The 18,855-nt window shown below is 43.2% G+C and overlaps 1 protein-coding gene and 1 non-coding gene across 7 annotated transcripts in view; one reads left to right on the forward strand and one right to left on the reverse strand.

The window, feature by feature from the left end:
* The window catches only part of Plekha2 (pleckstrin homology domain containing A2), an 83,423-nt gene that overhangs the window by 50,755 nt on the left and 13,813 nt on the right, over nucleotides 1–18,855 (forward strand). For 5 of the 6 annotated variants that reach the window (XM_077792453.1, XM_026404686.2, XM_026404685.2 and 2 more), the window contains exons 4-9: nucleotides 4,710–4,758; nucleotides 6,255–6,352; nucleotides 14,254–14,394; nucleotides 14,912–15,058; nucleotides 15,371–15,439; nucleotides 15,831–15,901. In XM_077792453.1, coding sequence (XP_077648579.1) covers nucleotides 4,710–4,758; nucleotides 6,255–6,352; nucleotides 14,254–14,394; nucleotides 14,912–15,058; nucleotides 15,371–15,439; nucleotides 15,831–15,901 — 575 coding nt within the window. The remainder of the gene's footprint in view (nucleotides 1–4,709; nucleotides 4,759–6,254; nucleotides 6,353–14,253; nucleotides 14,395–14,911; nucleotides 15,059–15,370; nucleotides 15,440–15,830; nucleotides 15,902–18,855) is intronic. The other variant, XM_026404688.2, reaches the window with a different exon arrangement.
* Nucleotides 18,191–18,276, reverse strand: LOC113193912 (small nucleolar RNA SNORD35). Its single transcript, XR_003302206.1, has one exon. It is a non-coding gene; the product is annotated as a small nucleolar RNA SNORD35 (small nucleolar RNA).

Below are 18,855 nucleotides of genomic sequence, written 5' to 3' on the forward strand. Positions count from 1 at the left end.
GCTTGCCTTGTGGTTAGAAATGTGGCTGCCTCCCCATGCCAGACCTGGGCCTGCCTTCCCTCCCCTCTCTTGTCCTCCTCTTGCTGTGAGCTCATTAGGTCATTTCTCCAGAAGGAGAATTAAGAGGGGAGGGAGCAGAGAACCTTGTAAAAAATGAAAACTGAAACTCTCTTCTGTTTAAGAGGGTTTGGAAAAACTTTTTTTTTTTTTTTTTTGGTGAGAGTGAATTTAATCTCCTGCTGAATCATGATTTATAAATGCAGCTCAGATTCAGACGAGGGATTTTTAGTATTCTCTTCTTTGGAGGCTGCCTCATTTAGAAAGGATGACCTGACTTTTAGCCCTTTCTGAGACAGGCAGGCCTGCTTGGGCCTTTTGCAAACCCACAGCTGCTACTGGGTCAGGTTACAGAGAACTGAGAGCCTTTAACTCCTGCCTGACCCAATGCCAGAAAGCAGGGGTTTTCCGAGAGAAACAGCCTTGGGTGCTGGTGTCCAGTTTGGTGTTCCAGGTTGTCATTAACCCTGAGGTATTCCCTCCAAGGGTAAAACATACGCCCACAATGTCAGAGGCCTGGTTTGCCTTGTGTATATGGGGGTATTTGTGTAAGGGTCTTCTGAAGGCTAGAGTTGGGAAGATAGGGACTGGCATGTAGTCCTTCAGGGGGCAATTCAGAGATGAAAGGGCCAGATATGATGTCATCCAGGGGACCCACAGCAGCAGAGCCAGTTTTTGGCCAAACTAGAAAACAATTGAAACTGGTCTTTGATACCACCTACTTTACCTCTTTGCTCTGTGGCCCTTCTCTTCCATTCTTACCATCTTTTCATAGCCAGCCCTACTGTCCCACGCCTAGTCTGGTCCTATTTTGTCAGGGCTTGGTCTCTGTTACCTATCAGGGAGAGCTTCCTCAAGACACTGCTGATTCTTGACTTTCCTATTTCTTTATTTTTGTTTAGGTGTGGGTCATGGGTTCTTTTGAGAGATTGATCGAAGTATAGAGTCGTTTTGCAGTTAAATGTATATATGTATGTACAAACCCTGACTTTGCCTAAGACTGGTCCATAGACCCAAACTTAAAACCCTTCTGGTTATCCATATAGGGAGTTGCCTCTTCTCTTGCTCTTATTGCTATTTCAATAAGATCATTCCAGGTCCCAGGGCAGAGCCAAGCAGCACTCCAGGATCTGGTTTGGCTGTTGCTACTCCTGCCAGAGGGGCCCCAGCTCCACTTCCGGCCAAGGGAAGACAGGGTGGAGCTGGCTCTAGCAGTGCCCTGCTGCTGCTGCTGCTGTGGAGCTAACCGCCTCTGGGTCTGTGTTTGATCTGATAAGATCAAGTTCCTGAGTCTTTTTTTGAGCTGTGGAGCAACCCTATCTGCTTCACTTAGTAGGTGACCCATGCCCACTCCCCTCCACAAGTCTCTGGTCTCTTTTCATTGCTGGGTGTTTATAGGACCTGCCAGTCAACCTCAGTGGTGCAGGGACTAAACTGTGGCCACCTCAGGTGGGAGGATGTTTGCACTTAGATGCCCTCACTTGAAGCCAGACTATCAGATGTCCTTGCCCACTTGCAGCTGCGCTGCTTCATGCAGGTCCTCTCCTCCTTCCCCATGTCCGAAGTCAGTACAGTAGCCTGGCATGATCACCAACAGGCAGTGGCAGGCAGGAAGGGATCACACCTCCTGGTGGCAGAATGTCAAGAGGGGTCACAGCCATATTTCCAAACTAAATGAAACTCCTTCCTTGGTCTTTCTGGGGCACACAGAAACAGGTAGATAGGGTTTCATTTTTTCCTCTTGCTGTTCTGTGATTTGAAGGGGACTAGTATTTATAGTCTAGCTTTACTTCTTGGGAAGTTGATCAGGATGTGGAGAATGTTCACCCTTGAACTAATAGAACCGATCCTATTAGTTCAGGGATGAGTTGCTTTGCTGGGTAATCCCTGTGTGGCACAGTAGAATGTATATGTGTGCACTCCCATGTACCCCCTGACTGCAGATTGGAGAAGGATGGAAAAACAAGCAAAAAGCCACACACACTCTTTGGGTCCTTCACTTCCCACATTAAGCACAGGGGTAGGGTTCTCACAGTGGAGGCTGCTACTGAGTTGTTTAAACAGACCATTTGTAATCCAGGCAGGGTGAAGTCAGTCGAGGGTGCTCTGTAGTAAATGATAAATATGAGCGTCTCAGAGAAAAGGCCATTTTCTGAATAAACCATAGTGGGTCTCTGGGTGCCAGACTTCAGTGCCATTCTTAAGCTGGATAAGTGGGCACTGAGGCCAAGACATCTCTATATGGTCAGGGTTATATAGAAATGAAGTGCAGACAAGCAGATCATGGGCAAGAGTATGTGTGGGAACATGGGTGCTGAGTGACAGTAAGAAAATGAGTCCTGCAAATCAGTATAAGACACACAAACAGGGTGACTCTGTCCACTGTGGTTCTGACCCAAACCCAGGAAAACAAGATAGAATGGGTCCAGGGCTGTGAGTTTATAGGGTGCCAGTATCCTGTGTGTTAACCTGTGAATTGTGCAGACATGAGTGATTTGGGTAGTCTGTGTCTAAACTCAGGATATATGGGCTTTTCCTTTGTTTATGTCTTCATGTTTTTCAGACTTTTCTTAGGCCCTATGGCTTCCACCTCACATCATGTTAAATATACAAAAATACACCCACTTCCTCATTAAATAGTATGGATACACATACATGCACATTCCCTGTCTCTTGCCTTGTAATGCCCTGTGCCACCTTGGGACTCTTATGAACAAGAAGACCTTCACCAGTTGTGGCCCCTCAGCTTGCACTTCTAAAACCATGAGCCAAAATAAACCTCCTTCCTTTATGATTAAAAAAAATGTGTGTATACATGCAAGATTTTAGCTACAAAATATTAGAAAGAGTGCACTTTGCTTTGGCATGATTTGGCTATAAGACACATAATTTATAATCAGCTCCAATTTCTGGACAGTCGTCTTGCAAAAGTACAAGGATTTTTGTGAACTAAGATAATTTCGGCTCCAAATTATTTTCAGATGTAATGAAAAAATTCTGCATGCTTAATTGAAAACTTGAAGTTGACTTAAGATGACTTCTTGTATTTAGTTAAATAGTTATCAGTGAGGTTGGTATAGTGTTATACAGGCATTTTATTACCACCTTTGTTTTGTATGTTGGAAGCCAGGTATTTTTTTCAGGTCACCATGCAGTTTTGCTCATGGACTTTCAGCATTTTGCCCATAGTTTCAAGTGTGGCACTGTTGTGATAAGCAGTGGGTTTTTAAAGGAAATGAGATATCAGAAACTATAAATAGTTCCTCCCTGAATGAGCACGTTCTGTGTGACAGGATAGGTAAGTGCCTTACCTGCACTATCATATTGAATCCTCACGTCAGCCCTATGAGAACATGATATGAAATGGAGGTCACACAGTTGAGACATCTGTGATTTGAGACACTGTCTCAAATCCAAAGCCCAGGCTGTATTTACTGCCTGTCCTTCTTTTGACCTTTTATAGGGTTCTGTCATAGTTCCCATTTGAGTACTTGAGAAAATACTAATTTTAGTCAAGGAATTTGGGCAGCTCTATAAGAAAAAACTTACGATCAAGAGCAAGAACCTAGAGACTGGTGGGTCAAGTCATTATTAGACCTTAGCAGTTATAACTCATGAACCTTAATTTTGACTCAAGACTTCAGCTCCTTCCTGCCCTGTCTGTTAAAGCAGGAATCGTCCCTGGAGCCCTCAGGTGAGAACCAGAAAACTGGCCTGAGGTTGGAAGGGTACTGAGGGAGTAGTACGCCTGGAAGGATAATGACAGTATGTGGACAGGTCTCCTGGGAAAGTGACTGCCTCTTTAGAGATTCCAGGTAGAGTGCTGGAGGCCCGCTCCAGTGAGGTTCAACCAGTCACAATGATTGTCTGTGTGGTCATATGATGGAATATGAGTTGTGTGAACTTGAGTGGTGTGGGTTTGCATATGTAGATCCTCTGGAATGGACATGCAAGAGGTAGGATTGCGAAAGCTAAGAAATAAAGCAACAGGAGGTAGAAAGATACTTCCACTTTCTCATTCTCACCCCTTAAATACCTCAGTAGGATCTTGACTCCTCAGTCCCTCTCTGGGTTCATGGACAGTACTTATTTTCGTGGTCAGGGTAGATAGTAAGGCCATTGGTCAGTGTGTCCAAATGCAGTGAGTGTCAGGCTGCTTCCCCATTCTGAGTGCTCTGATTAAAATCTATGCATCTGTGGCAAGAACCCCTTCGTTTTGGAGACTATTTAAGAAGGGGAGTTGGTGGTTGAAAGAGGAACGGAATCCTGCTGGTGTGTATGGGACCAGGCCTGTCTTATGGGCTAAAAACAATCTTGTCAGGTCCCAGTGACTTTTAAACATGTTTTTACAAAGACAAAAAATTAACACAGATAAAAAGATAGCAGATAACAGACTAACACAGATAAAAAGATTAACACAGATAAAAAGATCTCTGTGAGGTGGGGATTCTATCAGGGAGGAGCACACAGAGGGCTTCTAAGAAGCAGGACTGATAATGCCTGTTTCTTAATGGAGGTAATAAGTGCAGGATTCTCAATGGTTATTTCTTAAAATGTATACATATGTACAGTGTATTCTTTTTAATCTGTGAACAGTTTTCAACCCTGTTAGAAACAACATTCACATTTCTTTTATTTTTTATTTGATGTAGGTGAGCGTAGCTACCCCAAAGCAGAAACCAAAAACTTCATTTTGCTTTGGTAAGTACTGAGCCAGGGATGGGTTTCCTAACACTTGTCTAGGAACTTCCTCTTTTGCACGGAGACAGTCCTGTGATCTCATGTGAACTATACCCTATGTATGTGAGTGACTTAAATCACGGTGATGTTCCTGGGTGTCAAGTGATATCACTGTCTTTGGCCTTGCTGCAAAGATTGCTGATAACATAAGGACAGACCTGCCAGGACCAGTAACATTTTTTGTTTACTTGGGTGCAAAATATCTAGCACAAGTTTATGGAAATCTTTGTTTATGGAAATCTTTGAGTAGAGTAATTGTGTGCTCAAGGAAGGTGGAGACTCTCCAGAATGGGGATGAGAGGAGGGAGAATTCTGTTGATGGTCTCAGTGTTGCCAAATGAGGCTCAGTATCAGGGATGACATATGAAGCAGAGCCTTTCAGTGGATGACTCTTTAAATTGTGAATTTGGTGAATCTGTCATTGAATTGTTATTTAGTCTCCGCTGAGTTTTCACAACTGTACTCAATGCTATGAACAAATGCTGACAGATCATTTGTGTATCTAGGATAGATCTGAATGTAACCTTCAGGGGGCAGAGGTGTTTCTTACTGTGTCACTGCAGTGGCCTCAGCACTCAGAACGATTCCTGGTGCATCGTGGGTGCTCAGCAAATTTTTTTTTTTTTTAATGAATGAATGAATTCTGTCTACTTCATGAAGATTTTTTCCTATAATACTGGCTGATGTTGGGAGAGTGAAATTGTCCCTCCAGTCATCTTCTCTCCCAGCTTCCAGTTGGTTCAAGTTCCTTTGGTGCACTTACTCTCCCATATCTTTCAAATATTATTACGAAACTCAAAAATGACTCAGGTTTTGTGGTGAGCAGAACTAAAATATATAATATATATATACACATATATGTGTGTGTGTGTGTGTGTGTGTGTGTGTGTATATATATATATATATATATATATATATATATATATATATGATAATGAGCCCAGAAGTAAATGGTTGACCTAATGGAAAGACAATTGAAAATGAGGCCTAGGGCACAGATTAGTTCTCTGGCAAGTTGTGTTCCACTTCCCAGCCACAGGCAGGACTCTCAATCCAGGCCTATGGAAGCAAAGCACTGGGTCCATAATTCCGTGTGTATCATGTGACTGTCAGTCTCTTAGCACTGGTGTAAAGTTGTTCATGGGTATATCTTCTTGTTGGCAGACCAGCAGCCTCATCACCACAGAACAGCACATCAAGGCTGCTGCTCATGTTGTCACATGCCATTCTTTGGCCAATGCAATAGTCCTTACTTTTACAGATGGGAGAGACAGCAGTTGTCACCTGCTGCTTCCTGAATATCCAAACAAGTGACTTAACATCACAGGGAATTTCTTGATCTGCTGTGTGGACTTCATCCATCTTGTCACCTCCAACACCTTAGGTTTGTGGAGACTTCTTGTGTGCCATGTAGTCTGACCTGGAAATTTCTCTCTCCTTACCTGTGACTTTTACAGTCATCAATGCCCTGTCTCAGAGGTATTTTCTTCAAGCCAATGACCAGAAAGACCTGAAGGACTGGGTCGAAGCCCTGAACCAAGCCAGCAAGATCACTGTACGTATGATTGCTTCTCCTTTTTGTAGTAAAAGTGCCCCTTCTCAGTTGTAGCCTGTTGGGGTGGGGGAAAACTCAGACGGCAGCAGGGACTTTCCCAGGAGCTCAATTTTCTCCTGCCTCAACATTCTCCTGCCCCTTAGCTCACAAACCACAATTTGACCCAAGAGTTTGAGTTTGAATCAAGTTCAAGGGGAAGTTTATGGAGGGTCCCCTTTGTGCTTTCTGGGAGGGCTCCTGATCAGTCATGTTCTGGGTAATTCTGGAATGCTGATTCAGAATGTGGTAAGATTGGAAAATGGATTGCTGACTCCGACAAGAAGAGTAAGGGGGAAAGTGTATCGAGAAGGGAAGTCAGAACTTCTGTCCTGACTTGGGGGATACTCTTATTATTTACGAGGCCACCTGGAGGATCAGGCGGGCTATTTACCAGTCTGTCCTGGAAAAGTCTTCCATTTAAAAGTCTCACAAAACAAGTTCATGGACACTCTTGTTTTCCTTGACGTGGCTAATGAATTATTTCTTTTCCTTACAAACACAAAAAGAGAATAGAATGAGTGAAAATTTGAGAGAAGGAATATTACAGTCAGCTTTCCATTAGTATGTCAAAATAGCTTATAAGGAGGAAAGGTTAATTTTGGATCATGGTTTCAGAGATTTTAGTTGATAGTAGGCTTGGCCTTGTTGCTTTGAGCCCCTGTTGGCACAGGGCATCATGGTGGGAGTATGTGGTGAAGGAGGCCTGTTTACGTCATGGCAGCTGAGAAGCAAAGAGAGAGACAGGAAGGGGCTGGAGTGTTATTATACATTTCAGAAATATGCCCCCAGTGACTTAACTTCCTCCCACCAGACCCCACCTCCAGTTCCCAGCAGCATGGTTGCCTAGCAGCCAGACCTTCAATACATAGATCTTTGGGGACACTTATCCAGCCATGGCAAAAACCTATGTTTGGGGGAAAAAAGAAACCTTTAAGGCAGACAAGGCAGGCAGATTCTTGACTTCCCAAACAAGGCTTGTTTGCTAAAAAGTTTGAATTTCTCTATTATATAGTCGGAAACATTTATGTGAGTGACTTCCAATAATAATAACTATGTGCTAGGGCAAACATTATCCCAGATACTCACGGTTCCTGTGAATAAATTAATAGATGAAATCTGTACAACTATGTAGCATTTTTGTTGATAGACCCAACCAGAGTAAAATTGAGTCTCTTAAGTTGTTTAGCTGGTTAGTTCTTATTCTGGTAAACCTTGGAAAATCCATGAGAAGAGAGAGTAAGGCAAGGAGGGGTCACGGAGGCAGTCGCTAACTCACATGCTCAGGTGGGCTAGCCGTGTGCTTATGCATGTGGGTCTGGAGTGCTGAGTATAGTAAGTGTTTTCTTCATTCATGTTGCGGGGAGGTCTTCCTCAAAATCTTCCAGAATTTGAGGTTTCTCTCAATGCTAATACTTGACTGTTGTTCTGAGTTTCTTCCTAGGTTCCCGCCTCCACTCTTGCTAGTAAACAGATCTGGACAGTCCACAGCAAAGAGCCTCTTTGATTTGCTTTTCTTTCCTCCCCGCTGTTCCTCTTCCCACCAGTGTGCGTGCGCTCCCACCCCCATGCCGGGGTTTGAAATCAGGGCTTCACACATGCTAAGCTCATGCTCTACTCTAACCTTCTTTTTTTAAAAAAAAATGGCTAGGTTAAACCCTGGGCCTCATGTGTGAAAAATACATGTTTCTACCACTGAGCCATACCTTTTCCTCCTTCAGCTATTTGTCTTTCTTTTGTGCCTTGAACATAGAGTTGCTGAAATCATCCAGTGTCTCCTGCCTCTTCTCTGGCCTCACAGAGCAGAAGTGACAGGATGCAGGAGTGGGAGGGAGCCTGGTGGAGCCCAGAGGACAGAAGATCAAAGGCGTGCTGGAATGTCAGAGCGTCCGTCAGCCTCCACAGTCCCCAGGATCTCCTTGTTTTCCTTTGCTTAGTTATATAGTGGACCTTCTGTATCTGTAGATTCTTTAACCAGCCGTAGATCAGAAATATTTTTAAAAGCTGCATCTGTATTGAACACGTGCGGACTTTTTTTCCCTATCATTATTCCCTGATCATTATAGTAAAACAACTATTTCCATACCATTTCTATTATATGAAGGTATTATTAATAAGTCATCTAGGGTTGGTTTAATGTATATGGGAAGATGTGCATAGGTTCTATGCCTATACTGCACCGTTTTATATAAGGGACATGAGCATCTGCAGATTTTGGTATCCTAGGGGGATCCTGGCACAAATCCCCCTTGGATACCAAGGAGCAGTCATGTGTCTCGTCTCTTCGCCTCTCCTGCCAAAGGTTTTGTGGAATGGAAGGACCTCCTAAATCTTTTTGTATCCTGAGAGGATTTACTCCTTTTTCCTCTTTTTTGTAGCATCTGTCCTTCCATATGGAGTTGGAATGAGTTAGGCAGATGTGGAGCTCTGATACCATGTGATGAAATGCATATTTATTTTAAGACACCATATGTGCAAAGTGAGGCACCAGACACTTTGGGGGACACAGATAGGAAGGACTAAACAGATAATGTAGTGAGCGGGGCTCCCACTCATTCATCCTTCACGGCAGTCTTGTGAGATGAATGGTTTTACTGCCGTTTTAAAAATGAGGAACATGGAGGTTGGAGTCTTGCCTGAGGTCAGGAGGTCAGCAACTGGTAGAGTCGGAATTCTAACCCAGGTCCCCTAACTTCCAAGACCTGGGAGTTTATAGTTTATAAAATCATTACAAATAAGCACCAGTAGTAAAATACGTCAGATTACACACCACTTTTGCATATGGCTTCATTTTTAGCCTCATAAAAACCTCAAGTAAGAAGGGCAAGTGTTATGATCCCTATTTATAAGTGAGGAAATGGAAATACCTAGAGATTAAAGTACTTGCCCAAGGTCACAGAGCCGGGATGGATCCAGTTTTTCTACCCACAGATCACTGTTCATTTTATGCTGTGGTCCCTATGATCGAAGACATGTTCAGCATATGGTATTTAAAGAGTTGGATTCTCTCAGAATATTAGCCTTCCTGTATTCATTTTCTAGGGCTGCTGTAACAAACTAGGTGGCTTAAAGCCAGGGAAATGTATTCTCTGACAGTTCTGGAGGCTAATGTCTGAAATCAAGGTGTTGGCAGGGCTGCAGTCCCCTCTGACTGCTCTAGGGGAGACTCTTTCTTGGCCTTGCTGCTTCTGGTGGCTTCCAGAGATCCTCCACACTCCTTGGCTTTTAGCTGCATCACTCCATGTCTACCTCTGCCTTCTTCCCTGTGTGAGGACACAGGTGTCCTCTCTTCTTATAACACCTATATAGGTGTCCCCAGTTGGACTTAGGGCCCAACCTAAAACAGTATATGACCTCATCTTAATTTAACAAATTACATCTTCAAAAACACCGTTTTCAAATAAGATCACATTCTGAGGGTGCACAGTTTTGTTCAGCTCACTACATTTCCCCAAAAATTTGCAAATTAAATGAAGCACAACTTTTTCCCTGAAAGTCGGTTATTCCTCATAGTATTATAGCCACACCAGACAGGAAGAAAAAGGAGTCCTTGTGAATTTTATTTCACGTTGTAGGTAGGTAAGACACACATGGATCTCTCATCCGAGGATACTCCGCAGATGGGTGGAAGAGGCACACTGTTAATTAGGCCTCTGGAATATGAATGCCCAAAAGAAAACAGCCTTGTTTTCAAGCTATACTGCTCGGTTGTGGTTGAGATTCTTTTCCACAGGCTGACTTTCAAGTCTCAGGATGTAAAACTTCCTTAAAGCCTCTACATGGTTAGTCAGAAGCAGCCCAAGATACAGGGACATAGTAGTGACAACCCCATGGCCCATGTGTGCTGACAAGATTCTAAGAAACGCAGCAGCTGAGCGTCTTTGTCTTTTTCTGTCTTCAGCAACTAAATAGTTCCTTCTTTTCCAGGTTCCAGGAATTCATTTGAATGATTTGGGGAAATTACTGCTGTTCCATGGTGATGATATCACTAAATACCCCAGCAAAAATTAATATCCCTAAAAAAATTTGATCCCACAGTGACAAGAGTAACAGAAAATTAAAAAGTACCCCTCAAGTTGGTAGTGATATTTAGCAAAGGGGAGCAAGCATCCACAGGGCAAGTTACTCAGCTTTAATGAGCTTCATTTTACCTCATGAATAAAATGGAGAAAATCACACCAACTTGATAAGACTGCCTAAGAATCAGAGATAATGCAGTGAATAGCTTAGTAGCCTGCCTGGCACTGAATGGGGCCACGGCAGGGCGGTGGTGGGGTGTCCCAAAGCTGTGGTAACTGCTCTGCTTCTCAGAAGGAAAGAAGAAGGTGGAATTTCTGGTATGATCTGTAGAAATCATCCTATGTGTGTCCACAGAGTGGATTGGCCAGGAGGAGAGGTCTCATCTTCTTTCTTGAGACCTACTATAAATCACAGTGGTCTTATACTTCACACTCAGTGGACACCAAATGGTGTGGTCTTTGGTCTCTGTCTTGGGCAGAGTTTTTCCGTAGCTCTGAGCTTGGAGCTCTTGAAAGTATCTGGCTGCTTAGGTCTCTCTGACTGACAGACTGTAGAGGAGGTGGCAGAGGACTTGGGCTTCTCTCCTGAGATCGATAGCTCCTTGGCTGGGAGACAGACACAGGGTGTTGTTCCTGTGAATTGGTTGGGAGTCACTTCTCAATCATGGCTTCAGGCAAATGACTCGACTGTTGGGCCTCTCTTTCTCTCTTATAAAGTGAAAGATTTCGTAAGAGTTTTCAGACTCTAGGATAAGTGAGTGAATTGGACAAGGATGAAAAAATAGGGCAGTAGAAATGAGGATATTGAAGAAAATGGTCAGGACCGTGACAGAGTGAAGACTGCACTCCCCATCTCGTAAAAGGATTGCTGCCAAGCTGAAAAATCTGGATTTTTTTTTCAATGTGAAAATGTTAAACATACATTGAAAAATACACTGTATAGTCAAACAAAACTGTGTGGGCAGAGTCTGCTTGTGGCCCACCAGTTTGCAACTTCTGGCCAATGGTTTCTAGCTAATTACAAAAATTCTACGGTTTGCTCCATTACACTATTATAACTGATGAGGAGAAAGAGCTCATTCTTCAAAAAGGACTTTTTTCACCATTTGTGAAATATTAATTAAAAATTTTCATAATACATTTATATTCTTATTTGTGTTTCTAGAGCATTTAAATGTGTGTACCACTTGAGAACTTTAACAACTATTCTAACATCATGTTGTTCCCCTTTCCATTTGATTGAGATGATTTTATAGTTTAGATCTTGAATGTCCTCCAGAGGCCCACGTGCCTTAGCCCATTGTGCTTTGGGGAGGTAGTGGAACCTTTAAAAGGTGGGACCTAGTAGAAGGAAGTTAGATTATTGGGGGGTGTGCCATTGAAGGTGATATTGAGATCCTGACCCCTTCTTGTCTCTCTTTACTTCCTGGCTTCCATGAGGTAAATAGGTCTCCTCCACCATAGGCATCCACCATGATGTACTGTGTCTCCACAGGCCCAAAGCCATGGGTCCAAGCAACCACAGACTGAAACTTATAAATCAAAACAAATCTTTTTCCTTATGGAAAGTTAACTAACAGATGGTTTAGGCCTACAGAGGTTCAATGATTTGCTGAAGGTCACTCACATTGTTGGTGACAGGTCAGAAGTTATACTCCAGGCCTTCTGGCTTCAAAGCTCATGCATCCCTGATTTTATACCTTATATAGATTGGCTACCCCTTATCTGAATCTCTTGGGACCCGAAGTTTTTTGGATCTTAGGTATTTTTCAGATTTTGAAATATTACATGGAAAAATCTTGGGGATGGAACCCAAGTTTAAACACAAAATTTATTAATGTTTATATATATATATATATATATATATATATATATATATATATATTATACACATTACCTAAAGGTATTTTTTACTATGTTTTTAATGTACCTGTATTTTTAAATTTTTTTTTGTTCTTTTTAGTTATACATGACAGTAAAATGTGTTTTGACATATCATATATACATGGAATATAACTTCCCATTTTTGTGGTCGTACATGATATGAAGTTATACTGATTGTGTATTCATATATGAACATATGAAAGTTATGGATTCATTCTACTGTTTTCCTATTTCCATCCCATCCCCCTATCCATCCTGTCCAATCCAGTGAACCTCCTCCTGTTGTGATTCAGGATCTGCATATCAGAGAAAATATTGGGCCTTTGGTTTTTTGGGATTGGTTTATTTCATTCTCCATTTTTATCCATTTACCAGCAAATGCCATAATTTTGTTCTTCTTTTGGCTGAATAATATTACATTGTGTGTATATACCACATTTTCTTTATCCATTCATCTGTTCAAGGGCACCTCGGTTGGTTCCAGAGCTTAGCTATTATGAATTGAGCTGCTATAAACATTGATGTGGCTGCATCACTATAATATGCTGATCTTAAGTCCTTTGGGTATATATCAAGAAGTGGGATAACTGGGTCAAGTGGTGGTTCCGTTCCAAGTTTTCTAAGAAATCTCTAAACTGCTTTCCAGAGAAGTTGCACCAATTTGCAATGTATGAGTGAGTGTACCTTTTTCCTCACATCTTTGCCAACGTTTATTTTTACTTGTATTTTTGATAATTGTCATTCTGACTGGAGTGAGATGAAATCTTAGGTAGTTTTAATTTTCATTTCTCTAACTAGCGGTGTTAAACATTTTTACATATATTTGTTGACCCTTTGTATTTCTTCTGTGATGTGCCTGTTCAGTTCCTTGGCCCATTTATTGAATTGGTTATTTGTGAGGTTTTTTTGGTGTTAAGTTTTTTGAGTTCTTTATATATCCTGGAGATTAGTGCTCTATCTGAGGTACATGTGGAAAGATTTTCTCCCATTCTGTAGGTGCTCTCTTCACATTCTTGATGATTTCCTTTGTTCTGCAGAAGTTTAATGCCATCCCATTTATTGATTCTTGATTTTACTTTCAGGGCTTTAGGAGTCTTGTTGAGGAAGTCGATTCCTAAGCTGACATGATGGAGAATTGGGCCTGCTTTTTCTTCTAGTGGGTGCAGAGTCTCTGATCTAATGCCTCAGTTCCTGATCCACTTTGAGTTGTGAATGTACCTGTATTTTTGGCTGCAAGTCATCACATGAAGTCAGGTGTGGGATATTCAGAGTAGGGATGCTCAACCTGGGCATGTGCATTTGTGGGTGTGCATTTGTGCATACACATGTGGCACTGGGGGTGGAACTCTGGGCTGAGCAGATGCTCAGCAAGTGCTCTGTCGCTGCTACACCACAGCCTTCCCATGTGCATTCTTAGCTGTTCCACCTGATGAGCTGGCTCCCTCCCATCTTTGCATTCCTTTTTCCTTTTTTGCCCTCCAGGTTGCAGATTCAACAGCTGTTCTGAGGAGACCTCTCCCAACTGCTCCATTTCCTGTAGTTTCCCTGTAGCATTCTGCCTCAGCTCTCACTTTCTTTCTTTATGGCAGGCACCATAATTTGTAGATACTCTGAATGTTTTTCTATCCAGTTTTTGGTCAGTCTCACTTATTAGTTTTTGGTTCCAGAAGGGCAGGGACTCATGTCTGTTTTGTTTGATGTTTAATCTCTTGTTTGCAGCTGTGGAAGGGCTGGCTTGTAGTATAGGTGCTCCATAAATTTGTCAAGAAAGAGTGTAATAGGTGTGGAGGGGTTGCTGGCTGAACTCATGTTGAGATATGGATCGATGGAAGGACTGCGGAGGAGATAGGAGTCTTACTATAATTTGGTACATTGGCTTTTCTTCCCACCCTATCTTGCTCTTGGCTCCCCACTTTTCCTAAGCCTTCTGTTCCCCACTGACCTCACTGTCATTCTTCCCAGGTACCCAAAGGTGGGAGCCTTCCCCTGGCTACTGAAGTTCTCAAAAGCCTAACAACTCCTGCAGCCCTAGACAAGAAGCCACAGGTGGCCTATAAGACCGAGATCATCGGAGGGGTGGTGGTCCACACACCCATCAGCCAGGTGCTGGGGCTTGGCTCGGGCTGCTGAGGGTGGCAAGGATATGGAAGTATCCATGATGTGCCAATCATGTGCATCGAGGAGTGTGCCAAGAAAAAGATAGATGGGAGTAGGGGAGCTAGCGCAGAAAGGTGATCAGAAGAATACAGTGCAGGGTGGCTGTGAGTAATGGTGGTGCAGAAATCAAGGCCAGTGCATCTCAAAATTGTGACTGTACAAGACTCAGGAGATGACTTGTAGGATAGCAAATAAGGCTGCTGTCCCTCCTCCCATTCTGATATATATGCCTTTTTCTGGTTTGCATTTTCTATTCTTCCCTTTCATCTGGGTCTGTCCAACATCCCTGAGTCTTACTATATGACAGTACCCAATAGAATGTCTTATCCAGTGCAAAGTCAATGTTTATTTATTCTTTGACTAATATAAAAGAGATAAGACATCCAAACTGAGGGAGGGAGAGGGGGCTGTGACTGCATAGAAGAGCCAGGGAGGTGCTAACCCTGACACTGTTTCCTTGTAGAATGGCGGGGATGGACAGGAAGGGAGTGAGCCAGGGTCCCATGCCATCCTTCGAAGGTCTCAGAGTTACATCCCCACGTCAGGCTGCCGTGCTTCTACCGGGCCTCCCCTCATTAAGAGTGGCTACTGTGTGAAGCAAGGGAATGTGGTGAGTGCCAGCACAGGTGCCCATCAGGGTTCTGGTGACTCCTTGGAGCTAGTGGGTGTGGATGTCACAGAGGGGAGGGGAGAACGAGAGGAGGAGCTACAGTCCTCTGTGCTAGCCGCTGTCCAAGCCTGTGTGCTTTGGGGACCAACTGTTGGCCCGATGTATCACATATTGCTTCTGAAAGGAAGCCTTTGCTCCTGTTCAGTGTGGTAGCCTGGCTTCCACGGAGCTGTGACCCTGGGAGTTTTGCATTAGAACACCCTCTGCAATGCTGGGTACAGCTTCCCAATATCCAGCTCTTTTTCATTTCAGCGGAAGAGCTGGAAACGTCGCTTCTTTGCCCTGGATGACTTCACCATCTGCTACTTCAAGTGTGAGCAGGTTGGTAGTAGCTTTGGGGGGCCTTTCTTAGAGGTCATAGAAATGAAGAGGTACATGAATACACACCCATAGGAAAGTGTGAAGGAGTGGAGACATGGGCACATACAGACTCCAAAGGTACCTCTGTCTTATGACCATCCATCTTATTGCCCATATTTACCATGATATTAAAGTGACCTTGATGTCCTTCTGTCTTCAGTGCAGTAAGCTGCTGAGTGGAGCCACAAAATAGCTTAGATTTTTTTTTTCCTCTTAGTGATTGTTCTGAGACCAGGTTGTTTGTCATACTGGGGTTAGCCAACCATCTCGGAGAGAGGGGCATTTGTTAGCTGATCTGGGCCATTGGGTTGTGGGAACAACCTCACTCATTATCTTTCCCTTTTTCAACCAGGACCGAGAACCACTGCGCACTATATATCTCAAAGATGTTCTCAAGACCCATGAGTGTCTGGTCAAATCTGGGTAATTATCTCGGCTTATTTTTTTCTTTTCTTTTTCTTTTTTTTTTTTTTTGGTACCAGGATTGAACCCAGGGTCACTTAACCACTAAGCCACATCCTCGGCTCTTTTGTACATTTATTTAAAGACAGGATCTCACTGAGTTGCATAGGGCCTTGCTAAGATGCTGAGGCTGTCTTTGAACATGCCATCCTCCTCCCTCAGCTTCCTGAGCTGCTGCGATTACAGACTTGCGCCACTGTGCCCAACTTCTGCTTACTCTTTTCTGATCAAAACCCCCATTTGCTTTCTTAAATCTTCATTTTGTACCCTTCTGAGGCTCTCTTTCAGAGTCGTCTTCTGGGGACAGGGGTGTAGCTCAGTGGGAGAGGGTGGGCTTAGCATGTACAAGGCCTTGGGTTCAATCCCCTGCACCAAAAAACACAAAAAACCCACAAGAAAATAAACAAAAACCAAGAGCAACAAAAAATTCCTTCCAAGAGCAAGGTAAGGTAAGGACCCTTATATCTTGTGGCTGACTCACTGTATCCAAGCTGTTACAGGGATGAGATCACACTGAGCAAACTTACCTTTTCCCATTAGGTAATAGTTCCTTAGGGGAGGAGACTCTAAAATAATTTCTCTTGGTGGAAAAGAAAAAATATGGTAATGAGAAAGGGAAAGGGAGTGGAGCTCAGATGCTTCTCAGGTGTTAGATGCTAAGAGGAGAACTTTGCCTTTAGATCACTAACTGCAGTGCTGGTCAGATCACTGCTGATGCCAGTGCTTCAAGCCTGAATTTCTTTGGCCTCTTCTCCTTTAGACCTTGATGTCCCATTAACACAAGGGTGATTCATAACATTTACAGGTTACTATCATTGGGCAGGATGAGCCAGTTTTTGTTGTGATTTTTTTTTCTTTTTCTTCTTTTTTTGATGCTGGAGATGAAACCTGGGGCAGTTTGTGCATGCCAGGCAGGCAAGCTCTCTGCCACTGAGCTATACCCCCAGTCCTGAACAAGTGTTGTTGTTGTTTTTTCCTAAACAAGTGTGTTTTTTTTTTTTAGTAGTATTTTTTTTTTTGTACACAATAACTTTATTTATTTTTATGTGGTGCTGAGGATCAAACCCAGGGCCTTGCATGTGCAAGGTGAGTGCTCTACTGCTGAGCCATAACCCCAGCCCCTAAACAAGTGATTTTAATATGTTCCTCTTAGGAAATGGTTGCCTTTGAAGTGCTGTGATACGTAGCATGAATTTGGGACTTGACAAGGGAATAGCCCACATTTAACCCCCAATACAGATATCCCCAGAACTATACTATACAGACCCCCAAGGGCATCTGGCGTGTAGAAATCCTCTTTTTTGGTCATCAGTGTGCAGTCTTAGAACCCTTGTGTTTGTTGTCCTGTGTTCTGTAGACTGTGCATGCAGAGCTCACATACATCCTCACAGAGACTATTAGCAGCAGGCAGCCTATTCTCCCATGAAGGCATGAGACAATATTACATGAAAATATCATGCTGTGGGACCCAAGGAGGCTGGGGAAGAAACATTGGACTGGGTCTTGCAAGTGGCAGTCGCAGAGTTTAGAGGATTGGGGAGGTTCCCAGTGATAATTTATAATTTATGAAAGTAGCTGAAGACGGAAGTTCCAGATGTGTGGCTCCAGAGGGAGGCAGTGGGCAGAAGAAGAATAGGGCATGATTAGATCCTGGGAGATCCTTCATGGTTGCTGGCCTGAAAGGCTTGTGCAGGTGAGAGATCACCTACATGTTGAGGTAGCTTAGAGAACCAAAGTAGGGTTCCATCTTAAGATCCTTAAGTTTTCCCTAACTCTTATTCTGCCAGAATTGCACTAAGCTCTTGAGTGAAAGAAGTCAGGGAGTTGAAGCCAGCTGGGAAGGGACCTGCAGCTTCCAGGTCTGGTAGATGGTGTGGCTTCTCTAGAATCCAGTTAGGAGAATTCAGGACATCTGGATGGTCAATGTACGTAGAATTGAAAGGGAATATGCAGCTGGGAAGGAGATATGAAGGGGGTGCTTTCCTTTCCTCTCTGTATTCGATTTTGTGATTGTATTGCATATGCATTAATAGTCTAAAAGGTTAAATCATTTTAGCCACCAAAGAGCCATCTCTATTCAGAAACACTATGTCAAGTGCTATGCTTTATACTAGATGCCTTCTGTATCTTTTCAGTGACCAGCTCAGTAAGGGATGTCTTCTCATTTCTATTAAACACTTGGTTACAAATACCTTTTCCTTGAGTAGAGTCAGATCCCCGCCCACCCCCCCCACCCCACCCCACCCCCGCCCACCGGCATCAGCTGAACGTGTGACATTTTCGGCACTGCCCACAGTGGCATCTGCAGACCATTGTAAGAAAAGACATCATCTGCCAGTATTGGGTGCTTCACCAGTGAGCAAGATTCCCAGCCCTTTTTATATTTTATTTTGAGACAGGATCTTGCTCACTTGCTGAGGCTGGCCTTGAGCTTGTGAACTCCTGTCTTAGCCTCCTGAGTTGCTGGGATTATAGATGTGCATCACCACAAGCAGTGGAATTTGACCCCAGTTCTTTCTGACCAGTGGTGTCAATCCTTTTTTATGCAGTACCTATTGTCACTGGCCAACCTCCTGCCAATTCCTTCCAAGTCTGCATTCAAAAGTCGACACCTGCTCATGAACCAGTCCTTTCTAGGAATGAGTCTGATTCTTTGTGTGTAACACAAAATTTACTAACGTCTGATTGTGTAGTCTTGCTCTCTTAGGTTCTTTTATTGGGTAGGAATTATATTTCCTGCAGCCACTGGATAGACCCAGCAGGCATTTAATATTGTAAATGATTTTGGCCAATTTGAGGTTTGTCCCTGAGCATCTGTTATTTCTTATTCTCTTTTTTGCAGAAGTCAGAAAACCCATATGTACTTTGAAGCAGATATTAAAGTGGTTTACTCTCATCTTCATTTCTGGGCCCAG

This window comes from Urocitellus parryii, chromosome 14, assembly GCF_045843805.1.
Source record: "Urocitellus parryii isolate mUroPar1 chromosome 14, mUroPar1.hap1, whole genome shotgun sequence".
Classification (NCBI taxonomy): domain Eukaryota; kingdom Metazoa; phylum Chordata; class Mammalia; order Rodentia; family Sciuridae; genus Urocitellus; species Urocitellus parryii.